Source organism: Melanerpes formicivorus, unplaced genomic scaffold (genome assembly GCF_026170545.1).
Source record: "Melanerpes formicivorus ecotype bairdi unplaced genomic scaffold, bMelFor1.0.p_v2 SCAF_3, whole genome shotgun sequence".
Taxonomy (NCBI): Eukaryota; Metazoa; Chordata; class Aves; order Piciformes; family Picidae; genus Melanerpes; species Melanerpes formicivorus.
The window spans coordinates 15,605,218-15,622,191 of NW_027142355.1; the positions used below are offsets into that span (position 1 = coordinate 15,605,218).

At 41.8% G+C, this 16,974-nt stretch overlaps 1 protein-coding gene across 1 annotated transcript in view; it reads left to right on the forward strand.

Annotated features, from left to right (window-relative positions):
* Positions 1 to 401: 401 nt before the first annotated feature.
* The window catches only part of GNAI1 (G protein subunit alpha i1), a 36,740-nt gene continuing 20,167 nt past the window's right edge, over positions 402 to 16,974 (forward strand). The window contains exon 1 of the mRNA XM_068167628.1: positions 402 to 931. Within this exon, the coding sequence (XP_068023729.1) occupies positions 814 to 931 (118 nt within the window). The 5' untranslated portion in view covers positions 402 to 813. The remainder of the gene's footprint in view (positions 932 to 16,974) is intronic.

A 16,974-nucleotide genomic window follows, 5' to 3' on the forward strand; every position in this document is an offset into this window, starting at 1 on the left:
CTCTCCGCCGTGCCTCAGGGGACCTCAGTCCCCGGAATCCCTCCTGCGGGCGTTGGTACAGTCCTGACCAGCCCTCCCCCGCCCCATCGAGGAATGGACTCTCCTTCAGAAAGCTGTTTAAATTCGAGCCCTCAACGGTTTCTCTCGGCAATGGCATGTGGCCGGGGTCTGGTCCTGCCGGCGGTGGCGTCACACAGACGCAGAACGAACCGAGGGAAGCCGCTTTCCCCCCTCCTTCCCGCGTCCCGTTGTCATCTCATTCACATTTTGGTGCCGTTGCGGTCTGCCCTCCGGCTCGGCGATGCCGTGCGCACGCGCAGTCGCCCCGCTCTTCCCGCCGTGCACGCGCTCGCCCCTTCCCTCCCTCTTTCCGCGCCGCCGTGTGGGCGGTGCGCGCGGCCGAGAGCCTCCGGAGGGGCGGGGGCGGTGCGGCGGGCGCAGTATCCTGGCGGCCGGCGGCGACGGCAGCCCCCGGTGCGCGACCTCTGTCAGCAGCCCTCTCTGTTCTCCTTCGCTGTGTTTCTCCGGAGACAGCTCCAGGCAAGCCTTCCCTCGCTCCCTCCCACCTTCGCCGTTCCCTTCCTCCCCGCTTGCTTGCGTGTGAGGTAAACTCGGCGTGTGGTGCCTACGCCGCCGTTGCGTTTCAGGTGGGGGGGGGAGGGGGGGTGGGGGAAGAAGAGAGAAGAGAGGGAAGAGAGCGGGGAGGCGCCCACTCCCCCTCCCTCAGCGCCTCTCTGGCGGCCTCGGGCGCGAAACCCCGCCGCTCCCTTGCTTCTGTTCTCCCGCCGAATTAAAACAGCCCCCGTTCCCAAAATGGGCTGCACGCTAAGCGCCGAGGACAAGGCAGCGGTAGAGAGGAGCAAGATGATCGACAGGAACCTGCGGGAGGATGGCGAGAAGGCGGCCAGGGAGGTCAAGCTGCTCCTCTTAGGTAAGGGCTCCCATGAGGTAAAGGTCGCCCTGAAGTAATCTCCCCTAAAGCCCTGAGGTGAGGTGCCCCACACCTCCCAGCCCTGAGAGAAGGGCCCTTGTGTAGGCGAGGGCGGGGCAGGTGGCCGCCGAGGCAGCTCGCAGCTAATGTAGCACCCGACGATGGCTGAGGAGAGGGCCGCGCGTTTCGGGCTTGGAGGGCGGATGGGCGGTGGGATGCCTTCCTGGGCTAACGAGGCAGAGGCAAAGCCGCTCTGCCGTACCGCGGTATGTTCGTGGCCCCTCAAAAGTTTTCGGGGTGAGGGGAGACATAGCCCGTTAATGCAGGTGGGTGCCTCGGCTTCTTTCGAGAGTGTAGGTAGAGCCGTTCTGGGGAAGAGACCCAGCGTAGTTTGTCCCGGAAGCCTTGTTTAGAGAGGGCCCTAACTTCCATTTGAAAGGGATAGCCTCTCAAACTTCTGACGTGCATTCTGTGTATCTCTGCTTACAGGAAAGAAATTTTAGATTGCAGGATGTTTGCTTTTAATGTTTCTTGTAGAGCTGAACAACGATTAGAATGGTGCAATAAGAATAAAGTGCAGAAAGAATCGAAGGAACACCAGTCAAACCCCCATTTAACTTTTTGTATTGTTTTATTTTCCTGAGAGTTGCTTATGCTGTTGAAATCTTACAAGGGGAAGTACAACCTTGATGGAGTTTCTAAGTGTATAATATAGTGGCTCACTACATGCTGTCATGCATACTTTGAGTTTTGCTCACAGGTACTTGTAGCTAGCGTTTTAATATCTTTTAAGTGATGTGCTTGTGTGTAAAGATAAGGAAAATAACATTATTTTTAAAAATCTCGTAAAAAGGGAAGTGAGATTTTTAATTATAAATACTTTTGTATGGGATGAAAGTTACAATTTGGAGACAGCTGAGTGCTACAAGATTTCCACTGTACTAGCGTTTTATGGAGTGTTGCAGTATATGCCTTACAGCCAAACCACACTGGAACCTTCAAATCTGGAGTGAAGAGGCTGCTGACTAGTAGCTTTCCTCCTCATGCCCTTCCCCTCACAGAACTACAGCTTCAGGCAAACTTCAAACAACTGCCCCATTTCTTGCTCCCCTTGACACTGGTTCTGCTCTGTTCTCTGCAAGCATTGTAGTAAACCTTGTAAATACTTCCTGGTGATAAATCTAAAGTAGGTTTAGAAAGGTACAGGAAATCAGGATTCTTTCATGTGTAGATGAAGAGATGAAAGAAACCTGGTAAGGGAAAAATGAATGTCCTAAAAAGTGTCTATAGATACGTAATTTTGCTTGTGAGAAAAACAATTGAAGCTTTTGGTTTTTGTTTGTTTTCCAGAAAGTGTTAGATGTTTGGTTGGTACTGTGGCCTATTCTTGTACTCCTTCAGAACCCTTAGGTTGTTGCATGGGAAGGTTATCCTGCATGTAATCAATAGCAGTGCTGCAGTCTTTTTCCAAGGTGGCGAAGTAGTGTCTTCTGACAAGGCATTTTAAATGGTCTTAGAGTGTTTTGCTGTTCTGTGTGGAACTTTCAGTGCATGTAGTTTGGTAATTGTTTTCATGTCTTTCAGCATATGCTGCATATGGATAAAGACCACCATCTTTCTGTAGAAAGATGTTTTAAAACACAGAAAAGCTTTTGAAGGAAAGTATGTTTTTGTGATGGAATCTCATGAAATCTTTAGATGTGGAACAAATGCTCAAAATGAGTTTTCTTGTAGAGTTCTCAGCAGTGGCTCAGTCGGTTTAATACTTCCCTCTCCTCTGTTAAAGAGGTGTGAATACTAGCAGACTGACTTCTTTTAGGACCAGTGTTATTTAGACAAAGAATATTGAAATGTTTAGTGATCTCAGAATGAGGTGTTGTATACACACCCATGGATGCATTTCTGTATTTCACATGTGTTGGAGTGAAAGCTTTTCAGTTACTTCTACTTGCAACCATGCCAAATGTTTATATGTTATGTGAAAGCTTTATCTGATAGCGAAACTATTTAAAGTTACTTCCACTAGTCACTTTCTTCTCACTGTTCTATTTCCCAATTTCTTGTTCAGCCCATATGTCATGGTTTGTTATCTACTCAGTTGTACTCCTACGTCTATTTATGGGCTTGTTCTGTTAAAAAGATCCTGAAATAAAAGGAAGAGTACAAATTGTGGTCTGCTGGCAGGAAAAATACAATGCATGAGAGGCATTTAAAGTACCTTGCTGATGTAAAAAAAGGGCATGTAGCTGAATACCTATTGACCCAGTGAGATATTCCAGCATCTGTACAAACTATATTTTTTGTATGAGGACTAGAACAACCTCCTGAAGCTTTGTCTAGAATGCTTAATTGAGGGAAGATATATTTATAAAAATCAGTCTATTTCTAGTATTCAGATTTATTCCATTATATGTTTTTCTAAACCAGGAAATTGCAGTAAATTAATTGAGATAGATGTGCATTGCTGTACCTAAACTGTGACCTTTTTGAACAACATTGCTGGTCGATGTTAGGTTTGTATTTTGTTGTCCCATCTCTAGGAAGAAGCAGATGTATTTCAGCTGTACAAAATACTATTACCCTGGATTATCCAATTTCTGTTGTCATATCTGTAAATTGGTACTTGATTTTGTCCAAAATTGGCTGCAGGTCATTTGGAATAAGAATACTGGATTCTGAACATTATCTATGTATAACAGTATTTTAGCTTTGTAATTCCATGGATTTCAGTATACTATCTCAACAGCAGAAGAACCTTTAATGGAAAATTTTTGAGGCATGCTCATTACTGAAGTAAGCTGAATTTGAGCATATTGTTTGTAAACCAAAACCAGGAACACAGGAGGTTAGGGGTTGGAAGGGACCTCAGGAGATCAAGTCCAACCCTTCTGTCAGAGCAGGACCTATTGCAGGTCACCTAGGAATGCATCCAGATGGGTCTTGAAAGTCTTCAGAGAAGAAGGCTCCACAACCTCTCTGGGGAAGCTGTTGCAGTGCTCTGTGACCCTTACAGTGAAGAATTTCCTCCTCATGTTGAAGAAGAGGCTACTTTCAATGTGTGACAAAGAAATACTTAAATTTCATGGAAACTCAAAATAAATGGAAGTGCAGTGTAGTATGTTCAACACTACAAATTTAACATGCAAAAATACTTTTCCTTAACCAATATTGGTCATGTTGACAGTTCTTAAACTTCTGTGTCTTAAGTGTTTGAAATAATACTTTGTTCTATTTTTCTTTGCTGTTGTTACCTCTCAATAGATAGCATCATATATTTAGTGTGAATGAGATTTTTTTTTTTTTTTAAAGTATTGTATGTTTTGGTTGGTTTCCAAGTAAAAACAGCAGTAGACCCAAGTTATTTTTCTTTTACGTAGTTCTTTGCCTTACATTTCAGTGTTCAACAAATAAAAATTGCAGTGATGCTTGCAGAATGAATGCAATTCCACTTATGCTGGGAAATGGTAGTTCTGTATGACTGATCTGTGTGCTGCATTAATATACATGTGATCCAGATCAGGTGTGGATTTGCAAGTATATTTCTACTGAATTAGCTAAAGCACATAAGACTGAATTTATGCCAACTGAAAGAGAACAGGCAGTACCTCATTAAGTGGAAAACCTTCTGGTATGAGGTTAACTCATCAGGTTTTATGAATACATTAAACTGGCAGCATGAGTTTATAGGATTAGTGTTTTATTTTGTGGATTATCACATTCTTCACCTAATGTAGCAAACTCAGTGGTCAGGTTCTTAGTATCTTGAAAGAAAAAGGCAGTAGTTACACTTTAAGTACTCTTGTGATGGGTTGAAATTACCTCAAACTAATCTGGAGAAACTACCTCCAAAATAAAATTGCCAGACTGTCTCAGGTGGTTTTGGAAGCAAATGAAGCTATATTTACAAGCAAACTACAATGTAGAAATATGAAATGTAATGAATATGTATGAAATACACAATATATTTACAATATATATAGTTACACTTTATAAACAATGCAAACTCCTCAGACTCCCCTGGATGGATCCAGAGGACTTGTTCACCTCCTCCCCAACTCCTTCCCTCCTTCCCATTAACTCGTACAGTAGTCAAAACCTCTGGCTAGGCCACAGAAGAGAGAGAGGAAAGTCGCAAGCAGAAGCAAGAGGAGAAGAAAAGAGGGAACAAACTGTTTATGCCTTTGCTCTGTATTCCCATTAGCAATCTAATTAATTATATATACTTTATCATTATTTTCCCTTTGCATCCAGTGGCAATTTGTATTACTTTCAGTCTTTCATGCAATCATAGAATTTTTTAGATTTGGAAGGGACCTCAAGGAGCATTGAAGTTCAAATCCCCTGCCGTAGGCAGGCATACCTCAAACTGGATCAGGTTGCTCAGAGCCATATCCAGCCTGGCCTTAAAAACCTCCAGGGATGGGGCTTCTGCCACCTCCCTCAGCAACCTGTTCCAGTGTCTCACCACCTTCATGGTGAAGAACTTCTTCCTATCATCTAATCTGAATCTACCTGTTTCTATTTTTGTTCCGTTGACCCTAGTTCTCTCATCACCTGACACCCTAAAAAGTCCCTCACTAGCTGTCTTGTAGGCCCTCTCAAGATACTGGAACGCCACAATAAGGTCTCCTGGGAGCCTTCTCTTCTCCAGACTGCATAACCCCAACTCTCTCTCTGTCCGCATAGGAGAGGTGCTCCAGCCCTCTAATGATCCTTGTGGCCCTTCTCTGGACACATTCCAGCACATCAAGATCCTTCCTATAAGAGGGACTCCAGAACTGGATGCAGTACTCTAGCTGGGGTCTCACCAGAGCGGAGTAGAGGAAGAGAATCACCTCCCTTGACCTGCTGGCTGTGCTTCTCTTGATGCAGCCCAGGATGTGATTAGCTTTCTGGGCTTAAAGTGCACACTGCTGGCTCATGTTGAGATTCTCATACACTGGCACCCCCAGGTCCTTTCCTTCAGGGTTGCTCTCAAGCCAGTTGCTGCCCAGCCTATATTGGTGCCTGGGATTGCCCAGACACTGGTGCAGGACCTTATACTTGGTCTTGTTGAACCTCATGAGGTTGTCATGGGCTCACCTCTCCAGCCTGTCAGGGTCCTTCTGGATGCCATCCCTTCCCTCCAGTATGTCTGCTGTACCACACAGCTTGGTGTCATCAGCAAACCTGCTGAGGATGCACTCAATGCCACTGTCCACATCACCAACAAAGATGTTAAACAAGGCTGGTCCCAATACAGATCCCTGAGGGACTCCACTTGTCACTGGCCTCCACTTGGACATGGTCCTGTTGACAGCCACCCTCTGGGTGTGGCTGTCAAGCCAGTTCTTTATCCACCCAATGGTCTATCCGTCAAACCCATACTGCACCATTCTGGAGGCCAAGATGTGGTGTGGGACAGTGTCGAAGGCTTTGCTCAGGTCCAGGTAAATTACATCAGTTGCTTGGCCTTCATCTTGATGTTGTGACCTTGTCATAGAAGGCCACTGGATTTGCCGGGCAGGATTTGCCCTTGGTGAATTGTGCTGATTGTACCTAAACACCTCTCTGTTATTCTTCTGCCTCATCAGTGTGTCCAGGAGGATCTGCTCCATGATCTTACCAGGCACAGAGGTGAGACTGACTGGCCTATGGTTCCCTGGGTCATCCCTCTTTCACTTTTTGAAAATGGGAGTGATATTTCCTCTTTTCTAGTCAGTGGGGACCTTCCCAGACTGCCATGACTTTTGGAATATAATAGAGAGTGGTTTAGCAACCTCATCCAACAGTTCCTTCAGCACCCATGGATATATATGGTTGGGTCCCATGGACTTGAACACTTTCAGATTCTTCAGATGGTCATGAACCTGACCTTCACTCACAATGGGCAGTTCCTCCTTCCAGTCCCTGCCATTATCTTCCATTAATCTGAGAGCCCTTGCCAGTGAAGACTGAGGTAAAGAAGTCCTTGAGAACCTCAGCCTTCTCCATGTCACTTGTCACCAGTTTACCTGTTTCCTTTCTGAGGGGGCCAACACCTTCCCTAGTTGTCTTTTTACCATTAATATACCTGTAGAAATGTTTACTGTTCCACTTGATCTCCCTGGCTAGATTTAATTCTAACACTATTAAACAGAGCTAACAGAGCTTTAGCTTTTCTAACCAGGTCTCCTGCTGCTCGGGTAGCATCCTTATATGCCCTCCATTCTAGCTGTCCCTTCTTCCACTCCTTGTACAGTTTCTTTTTGTGTGATTGAGTGTCCAGGAGCTCCTTGCTTATCCAGGCAGATCTCCTAGCATTCTTTCCTGCTTTCCTCTTTGTGGGTATACTTTGCTCCTGGGCACAGAGAAGGTGATCCTTGAACACTGACCAGCTGTCCTGGGCCTCTCTTCCCTCTAGGGCTTTGTGCCACAATATTTTGGCCAGCAGATCCCTGAGGTGATCAAATTATGCATGCCTAAAATCCAGGGTTGTAAGCTTGGGATACGTCCCAGATCTTAAATTCTGTTGCTTCATGATCACTGCAGCCAAGGTTATCTCTGAACCTCACATTGGTCACCAGCCCTTCCTTACTGGTGAGAACAAGGTTCAGCATAGCACCTTTTCTCCTTGGCTCCTCTACCATTTGGAGGAGGAAGCTGTCATCTATGCATTGCAGGAACATCCTGCTACCTAGCTGTGTTGTCCCTCCAGCAGATGTCAGAGTGGTTGAAATCCCCCACAAGGACCAGGGCTTGTGAACATGCAGCCAGTCAGGGACTAGGCTAAAGTTCCCCCTTCAAATTGTAACAACTCTTTAGGAGTGGATCCTGGGATCCAGGAGGTCACAGACCATATATTTGACAACTATAATTATCTGTCTTGTTTCAGGATAATCACCTGTATGGATTTTATATCAGTGAATACCTTTATACTCATGACCATCAGAGCCACTTTTCCTGAACAGGCCCTTGCAATTCATACTGAAACATTGGCGTGTCACATTCTTAAAGATACCTATTTTTTAACTTAAGACAGACTACTGCTTTTAATCTTTTTCATTGCAGTGCTTTCTGTTCCTTAAGGAACAGAACGATTCCACTCAGTTATTCTTTCAAATCTTGACATCTCAAGGATCTTTTTCTGGCCGCTTTTCTTTTGTTACAGACCTGTATCTTTGTATCTGCTCAGTCAGCTTACTCCCACAGCATACTCATCTTTCCCGCAGCTGAATCCTCTCAGTTCTTGGCAATACCTGCATTCCACCAGACCTGACTACACAGTGCACAACAAATATACATAAATTGTTTGTATGATTAATTCTTTTGCCTTCCTTCTAGAGTATTTCTCCACACTTCCAGACAAAAAAGATTTTAGAGCTCTGCATTTGTGGGAGCTCTCAGAAAAGCCTTATTCTCACAAACAAGTATTGCACATTTCAGAGATGTTGACTTCAGAAGTTATGCCGGCCTTGCCTAAAATATACAGGGTACTGAGAGAACTGGTGGAAGTGCTCACAAAGGCACTTACCAGCAGTTCTGGCTAACTTGGGAGATCCCAGTTACGTGGAAACTGGCAAATGTGATGCCCATCTACAAGGGCCAGAAGGAGGGCCTGGGGAACTACAGACCTATCCATCTGGCTTGGTTCCAGGGAAGCTCATGCGACAGATCATCCTGAGTGCCATTATGCAGCATGTGCAGAGCAATGAGGTGATCAGGCTCAGTCAGCATGGGTTCATGAAGAGGAAGAGTAGGTCCTGCTTAACAAACCTGATCTCCTTCTGCACCAAAGTGACCCACTTAGTGAATGAGGGGAAAGCTGTGGATGTTATTTACCTGGACTTTAGTAAGGCATCTGACGCTGTCTGCTGCAGCATCTCCATTGAGAAACTGGCTGCTAATGGCTTGGATGGGTGGACCCTTCACTGAATAAAAGAAATTGCCTGGATGACAAGGCCCAGAGACTGATGGTGACTGGAGTTAAATCCAGTTGGTGTCTGGTCACAAGTGGTGCTCCCTAGAACTCTGTTTTGGAGCCAGTCTTGTTTAGTGTCTTTATCAGTAATCTGGATTAGGGGATTGAGTGCACCCTCAGTAAGTATGCAGATGACACCAAACTAGTTGTGCATGTTGATCTGTTCAAAGGTAGAAAGGCTCAGAAGAGGTATCTGGGCTGGCTGGATCAACGGTCTGTGGTCAGTTGTAGGACATTTAACAAAGCCAAGTGCTGGGTCCTGTGTTTGGGTCACAACAACCCCATGCAGCGCCACAAGCTTGGGACAGAGTGTCTGGAAAGCTGCCCAGCAGAGAAGGATCTAGGGGTGCTGGATGACAGCCAGCTGCACACAAGTCAGCAGTGTGCTCAGGTGGCCAAGAAGGCCAACAGCATCCTGGCCTGCATCAGGAATAGTGTGACTAGCAGCAGTAGGGAAGTGCTTGTGCCCCTGTGCTCTGCACTGGTGAGACCACACCTCAAATTCTGTGTTCAGTTTTGGGCCTCTCACTACAAGAAGCACATTGAGGTGCTGGCACATGTCCAGAGAAGGGCAATATAGCTGTGAAGAGTCTGGACAATAGGTCTGATAATGAATGGCTGAGGGAACTGAGATTGTTTAGTTTTTGAGAAGGGGAGGCTTACTGATTTCTGAAACTGCCTGAAAGGAGATTTCATAAGGTGGGGCTCAGCCACTTCTCATAAGTGAGTAGGGTTAGAATGAGAGGAAATGGCCTCAAATTACACTGGGGAGGATGAGATTGGATGTTGGAAAAAAATTCTTTACTGAGGGGTTGGTCAGGCATAGGAAGAGGCTATGAAGAGTCGTGGCAGTGTCACCATCCCAGGAGATACTGAAAAAAAGCATGTACATGTTCATTTGAAGACGTGGTTTAGTGGACATGGTGGTGTTGGGTTAATGGTTGGACTTGATGGCCTTGGAGATCTTTTCCAACCTAAACAATTCTATGATTCTGTGATATCTAATGAAACATTTCCTATCTCACCTTCAGAGGCAATTACCTGTAGATACCTTGAAATTTCTCCTCTTATTGAACAGCTGTTCCTTGATACCTAAAAAAAGTGTTTATTTGGTTTTATTTTTTTTCCAGCTGTTGATCTTGCTTGTCTGCCTTCTCTGCTGGCTTTCTGCCTGTCTGCTTAGATTTAGGAGAAGTTCTGAACTAAGATCTCTGTTCATTTTGATTTGGTACAGTTGGACTCTGTCAATTGAGGTGTTATTTATGGGGACTTTTCCAGTTGATTTTATAGCTAAGTCAATGAAATGCTGAAGCTTTTGTACTAAATATGACAATAATTTCAAAGAACAAAGTCAAAATTACTGGATTCCCATAGTCTAATAATCCCCCTTGTTTTTCTGAAAGGAGGTTATTGGATATACAGAAAAGAGCCCTTCAGTGATGGTTGTCTTTGTGTAATTATGGATTGGATTCTTTTATGCTTGTCCCTTTTAGTTTGAATGTTGGTGTAGTGATTTACAACATCCTAATATTGTGTATTCCCTTTGCAAGAATCATAAAATAGTTTCTTCCCTGCATGTATAGACTGCTTCACTGTGCTATGAATTAGTAATTTCAAGGTCATCTATTCCATTATGTTGAGGGAGGTGATTCTCCCCCCCTTACTCTGCTCTGGTGAGACCCCAGCTAGAGTACTGCATCCAGTTCTGGAGCCCCTATTACAGGAAGGATCTTGATGTGCTGGAGCATGTCCAGAGAAGGGCCACAAGGTTCATTAGAGGGCTGGAGCACCTATCCTATGAGGACAGACTGAGAGAGTTGGGGTTATTCAGTCTGGAGAAGAGAAGGCTCCCAGGAGACCTTATTGTAACCTTCCAGTATCTTAAGGGGGCCTACAAGAAAGCTGGTGAGGGACTTTTTAGGGTGTCAGGTAATGAGAGGAGTAGGGGGAATAGAAAAAAATCAAAATGGGTAGATTCAGAGTGTGGTAAGACACTGGAATGGGTTGCTGAGAGAGGTGGTGGAGGCCCTGTCCCTGGAGGTTTTCAAGGCCAGGCTGCATGTGGCTCTGATCAAATTGATCTAGTATGAGATTTCCCTGCCCATGCCAGAGGGGTTGATACTAGGTGATCCTTGAGGTCCCTTCCAACCCTAACAATTCTATTATTATTGTGTTAAGTGTTCCTTGTGGAATTTTCTCTTTAAAATTATGATTTATTACTCTGTCATTATTTTAATTCTTTAATATTTTTAGGAAAAAAATTACAGTATAGCCTCTTGCATAGTTGTCTTGGCACGACTTGTACTTGGGCTTTCTGTGACAAAGTGTTACACTGTACTTTTGTATAGTCATATCACCAAAGTTGTTCTGCTGCCACATTTTACCCTTTTGTTGATTTAGTCCTGTGAGAAGGAAGAATTGAGTAGCTGGTGCATCCCAAAATCTGGCTGAATGTTTTGAAACCAAATCATGAGTCTGGCTTCAGGGTGCATGAAATTCTGAAGTCAGTTTTGCTGCTGAGCTTGATTGATCTCTGCAGTGTTTCCTGTAATATGCTCTCTGATGAATGTCAAGGTAGAAAAATGGAAGTAGAAAATATATTTAAGATATTCTGTTAGATGTGAAGTTTTTCTGCCATGGAAACACTGAAATAAAATCTGATCTGATTTGATAGTTTTCTGTTTAAAGGTGTTTTCCATGATGCATACAGAATGACCTATATTGATGAAAACCACTGTTCTGAGGTTGAGCCTTAGTCATTGTCCATCTTTACTGAGGTCAGCTGTTCTATTTATTGCCTTTGTTTGCACAGTGTCCTACTGTTACCTCAATTTTTGTGTGAATTACTGTTTTGTTATACTGTAAATAAAGCTGAGTTTTCTTCCCCTGAAAGATTCTACGTACAAAAAAGTATTGAACTTAATGAGGTATACAAAGAGCAACCAGAAAAACTGGAGCTTTGAACTTGTGAGAGCAAGAAGTTTTGAATGCACTATTCAGAAAAATGAAGATTGTTTCAGCTGGCTCAACTTAGTGATATTTCTGAGTGGAAGGATAATTAAGATACTAGGCAAGTCAAAAATAAACCCTTTTTGCTGAGACACTTGTGTGTACTAGGAACACTTTTGCAGGAAGATTTGAACTCATCTTAATGCTAAAAATAATTTTGTTCTCATGCATTAAGTAGGAGAAGATAAGACAAAATAAGGTTTCTTAATGAGAGGGAGAATGGGAAATGAAGGAATAGTAATGGTGGTATAGACTAACTACCCATGTTTGTGACTGCTTGTAGCCTTTTCACAGGATAGCAGTGTTAGAGCTTGAGATCAGGAAGATGATTATCATATTTGGAACACGCCTGGATGTGTTCCTTTGCAGCTTGCCCCAGGTGACCCTGCTTGGGGTGGGGGGGGGGTGGGGGGGTGTTGGACTGGATGATCTCTGGAGGCCCCCTCCAGCAACTGGCATTCTGTGATTCTGTGATCACGACTTCTCCCTTTCAATTTGCAAGCTTTGAAATCTCTGGAATTATCTATAGCTTGAATATCTAACATGAGGCAAAATATTATGTATGTGCTTTTTACCTCAAAGCAAAAAGTCCTAAAAATCACTTGATGTCACAGTACCCATAAACATTATTCCTTGATTTGCAAGTGTGTTACCTGTTGATGTCACATTTTTACTTTAATCTCATGGTTTAATTGATGGCTAGGTCCTTCCTTCAAAAGCGTATTTTTGTGTAATTTAAAAACCTTCTGATATTGAGCATAATTAAATAACAAACCTTTTTTTTAAATACAATTTGTTAATAAACATATGATAGGAAAGTAATTTGCTTTCCTGGCTTTGGTAATGGAAGGATCATTAAAGCTCTCAATAACACAATTTCTTGTATGTCTAGGTACCACATTCATAAATCAAGTAGTGGTGGTGTTAACATGTTTATATGGATTCTATATTTAGAGATATGTGTAAACCACAGTATTTTATGTCCTATATCAATTGGTACTGAAATTAGAAAATACTTTTCATAAATCTACTTATTTGAAGGGATCAACAGTACCCAAATACACAATGTTTCAATTTATTAAATAAAATGTACCTCAATACTTTTTCATATGTGTGCTTTTTAGGAATGTAGTATTAGATTTCAAGTGCGTAATATACTTAGTCCTGGTACCTGATTAAACCTTTGAAATATAATGGTATCTAGGCAACCAGAATGGACAGGAAGCCTTTACAATCATTGTTCTAAACAGATTGCTTTTAAAGAAGAAATCATTGTACTGTAATGAAAATTCCTGTTGAAGTTGTGAAGCAGGTTTATAATTCTTAATGTTATCTAGGATTTAATATGAGCTGAATGAAAATACTGTTGGAATCAAATGGTTATCAAATTCCATATTCCCTATGTAGGAAACATAAAATAGTTGCATGCAAGTAACTATAAGTTGGGTTTTTTACATGGATGAAGCTGTTGTAGTTGTTTGGCTTGTACAAGTTGAGTTCTGAATCTCTGGGTTTTTAAAAATAGTTTCCAGCAAAATTCAAGAGATTCTTTCCTGCTTTCTGAGTCCATGTTGGAATGATGGAATTAAGCAGTGCATGTTGTCTAATAAGCAGCTGAACCATTGTAGAAGCTCTGTGTTGATAAAAAGGAAAGTACTATTGATGCATCTGGCTGGACAGATTTGCATTCTCCCTGGCACTTTTAAATGCTTAGTTCAGTTTTGTGCTGTTTTAGTCAGATTAGCTGTTTGGACTTAGTTTGCTGCTTGAGTGGTCAGTTTAACTGGTATTTCAGAATGGTCTGGTGAAGACCTGAATAAAAGCAAGATAGCTTGTTTTTGTTCAAGCACAAGGAGTCTCAGACCTATGTTTCCTTATGCTGTTCTAACTTAAAGGTTGTAGGGTTGACTAGGAAGAGCACTCTTCTATCTAGCACTTTGTGAAGACTGCAATGGTAGTGCACACCAAGTGTAGCAGCCAGTCTTGTGTCCAGAGAAGAGAATGGAAATAAAGGCCTCCAGTTAAAACAGTAGAGTTGTACTAATATTCTAAACAAAGTGCAGTGTGAATGTGGTACTGGAATGCAATTTTAAAACTCGCTATGGCTGTAGATAAATGTTTTGCAATAACAAAATTGGCAGCAAATGACAATTGTCTTGGGTATTTATAGACTTTATTTAATTAAATATTATTTTGAATGCTGATTGATTTGAGAAGGTGCCAGTGATGTACAGTACAATGATGAGCTGAAAATAAGATACCAAGCCATATTTAAGTGTTGTCTGTATTCTTGATGCATTAAATATTTCTTGAAGTGTTTTGAAAGTGGATTTCTCAGCTGTATGCGGATTAAGTTACTGATCCTTAGTAAATCCGGTAAACTCCTAGCAAAACCATTATGTGCTTTCTAAACCTCTTAAAGACATTGACAGGGATTCCTTCTAATAAGCTTTAGTGCCTTGGTGTTTGCTATCAAAGGTTGCCATTTAATTCCTTGATGAGAGACTTGTTAGGTTATTGTCTGTTTGTTGTTCTGGAACATAGGACCTTTTGGGGTTAGATTAGATCTGGCTTTGACAGCGTACTTGTTTGAGGCCTAACAAGCTGCTGTTTATGTAGCTATCTATCTTATTCCATGCTTCTGGGCTTGTTGCCTACTGCTTGTTTGAATGGGTTGAAATTTTTATATAGTGCAAAGCTTCCTCAGTTTGAGACCAGTTAATACAGAGACTTTGCATTTAACAACATCAAAGCCAGATCTTTGATTTAGTACTGTTAACCACAAATAATATTTTACTTGTAAGTAGCTTTGTGTGGAAATGCATGTATATGTAACAAAAGAGTATGGTTGAGTATACACTTGATTTTTTTCCCTGGTTCAAGTAAGAGTTCTGAAACCTTTTTGCAATTTAGATCAACTGTCAATATGCTTATTCTCAATTTTGTGGACCTTAGACCTCAACCTACAAGATGAAACACACAGTTATGTTAGGTGTGGATGAAGACTGAGAATTTAAGTTTATTGCACTACTTATACAGTAATGGCTAACTTTTAATTGAATTTGCCCTGGTATAACCTTGGACACTACCCATTTATCTCATCTACAAATAATGTCTTAGTGTTACATGACAAGTAGGTCTTTGAGTAAAATCAGTTGAGATTTGGAGGCGAGATAATTCTCTATGGTGACAGGAACGCAAACACTTCCTCTTGTGGCTTTCCTAACACTTTGTTCAGTTACAAAGTGATACAAGGTAGCAGGGACAGTTGAATCTGTAATAGTTTAGTGCAAGGGCTAACTTGCCTGCTTCCCCAACTCAGAAGTGAGGGGAAAAATAACACACAAAACTCAGGGTTGAGATTAAGAGGGAAGAGTTTAATATAACATAAGATACCATAACCACAGTGCATAATTACCTTAGCTAATAATGTAATTAATAATTAAATACATGATTACCTTAGCTTAGCCTATTTGCAGAAGCAGCACAGTGAAATACAGGGGAAAAACCCCAGCATAAAAGAGAAAACCAATACCAGTGAGCTACCTGACTCCCACCCATCTTGCAGAAAAAGCCAACACCCAAAAAACCCAGAACACAGAAGCAGCAATTGGAACCAGAAGACTCCCATGTTAAAATCTGAACTTTAAGCCCTGTAATACTTTTCTCCAGCCAGTACTTCCATTTTTGAAGCTGACATGATTGCAGCATGGTATGAATAACAGCAGCAGATTCAACTCAACCCATGACAGTCTGTCACAATTGTAGGAAATGCAACTGTGGTGGTGTTTGGAATTGCTAATGGAGCCTGACGTGAAAATATGCTATGAATTTAAAGTTGTGTTGTTGTATCTCTCCAGAATACCCTGCATAAAGTATGTCCTTGTTGCAGAGGAGATTTTTTTTTTTTTTTTCTTTTAAAAATTATCTGTGATTGTGACTAATAATAGTCTCTGTAGTAGAATTTGTCTGTGGAACTAAAGTTACTGAACCTAACATCTTTGAACACCGTATTTATAGCGCAGTGAACAGTTAAAGGGCATGAATGCCAACCACACTGTCAAGAGAAAGTCAGGGCACTCTGAATTTCTAGAGATTTATTAGATATATACTTAGAGGTCTGATTGCAGCATGCCATACTCTGTCAGAAACTGACAATAAGTGTCTTGGTAAACATTATAAAAGCAAGGGAAATAGTTCTTTCTGTTGGAGTACTCAGCATTTACCTCATGTAGCGTGCTCATATACAGTATCCGCTCAAACTTGTGTTACAGAAGTTCTTCATTATGTTCTTTCATAACTTGATGTCAAATTATATAGTGATTGTTTCTGAGCATACTGCTACATATGGAAGTTAACAACTTCAAGAAATTTAAGTCTTACTTAATTTTGAAGAGAAGATCAGTTTTTCTGCTATTAGAAATACAACAAGTGTTGGGACTGAGTTTTGAGGAGATTCCCAAACCCTTTAGAGGATAGTGTGGAGGCTGGCCTTTGATGCATTTAAGCAGTCAACTGATAATCTTGCCAAATTGCTGTCAGCATTGACATTTTAGATAAACCTGGAACCACAAATGTTTAGGTGGTGTGGCATATAGTTGTCAGAGAGCAAGTATGATTATTATGTGTTTTTCATCTCTAAATATGCATCTATTCCCTGTTTAATTTCTGTCATAAAAAAGAGGTTTATTTCCAAGTCTCAGTCTTAGCTTGTTACAATCCTGCTGGATTTGGCACCTTGCACAAAGTAAGCTATGCCTGTATCTTATTTGAAGAAAATGCTTCAGATTTAAATTAAATGGCATTGTCCCTCTGTGTCCCTCTGTATTCTCAACAAATACTATTTTTAAAGTAGATTCAGTTACAAGATATTTTATCTCCTTTTGAATATTTCACAGCATTTCTGGAATATGAAACTTGGGATTGTACTGGTGCTCTCTTTTATAGTGAGAGTTCAAAATATGGTTATGGTATAAGTGATGAAGGGTTCCTACTATATAGCAGTAGCTGTACAGCCAGTGATTTGAAACAGTTGAGGGATATAAGAACAGATCTGAAGAGCTAGATATGATCTGTATACAAAAGCTGCATGCAT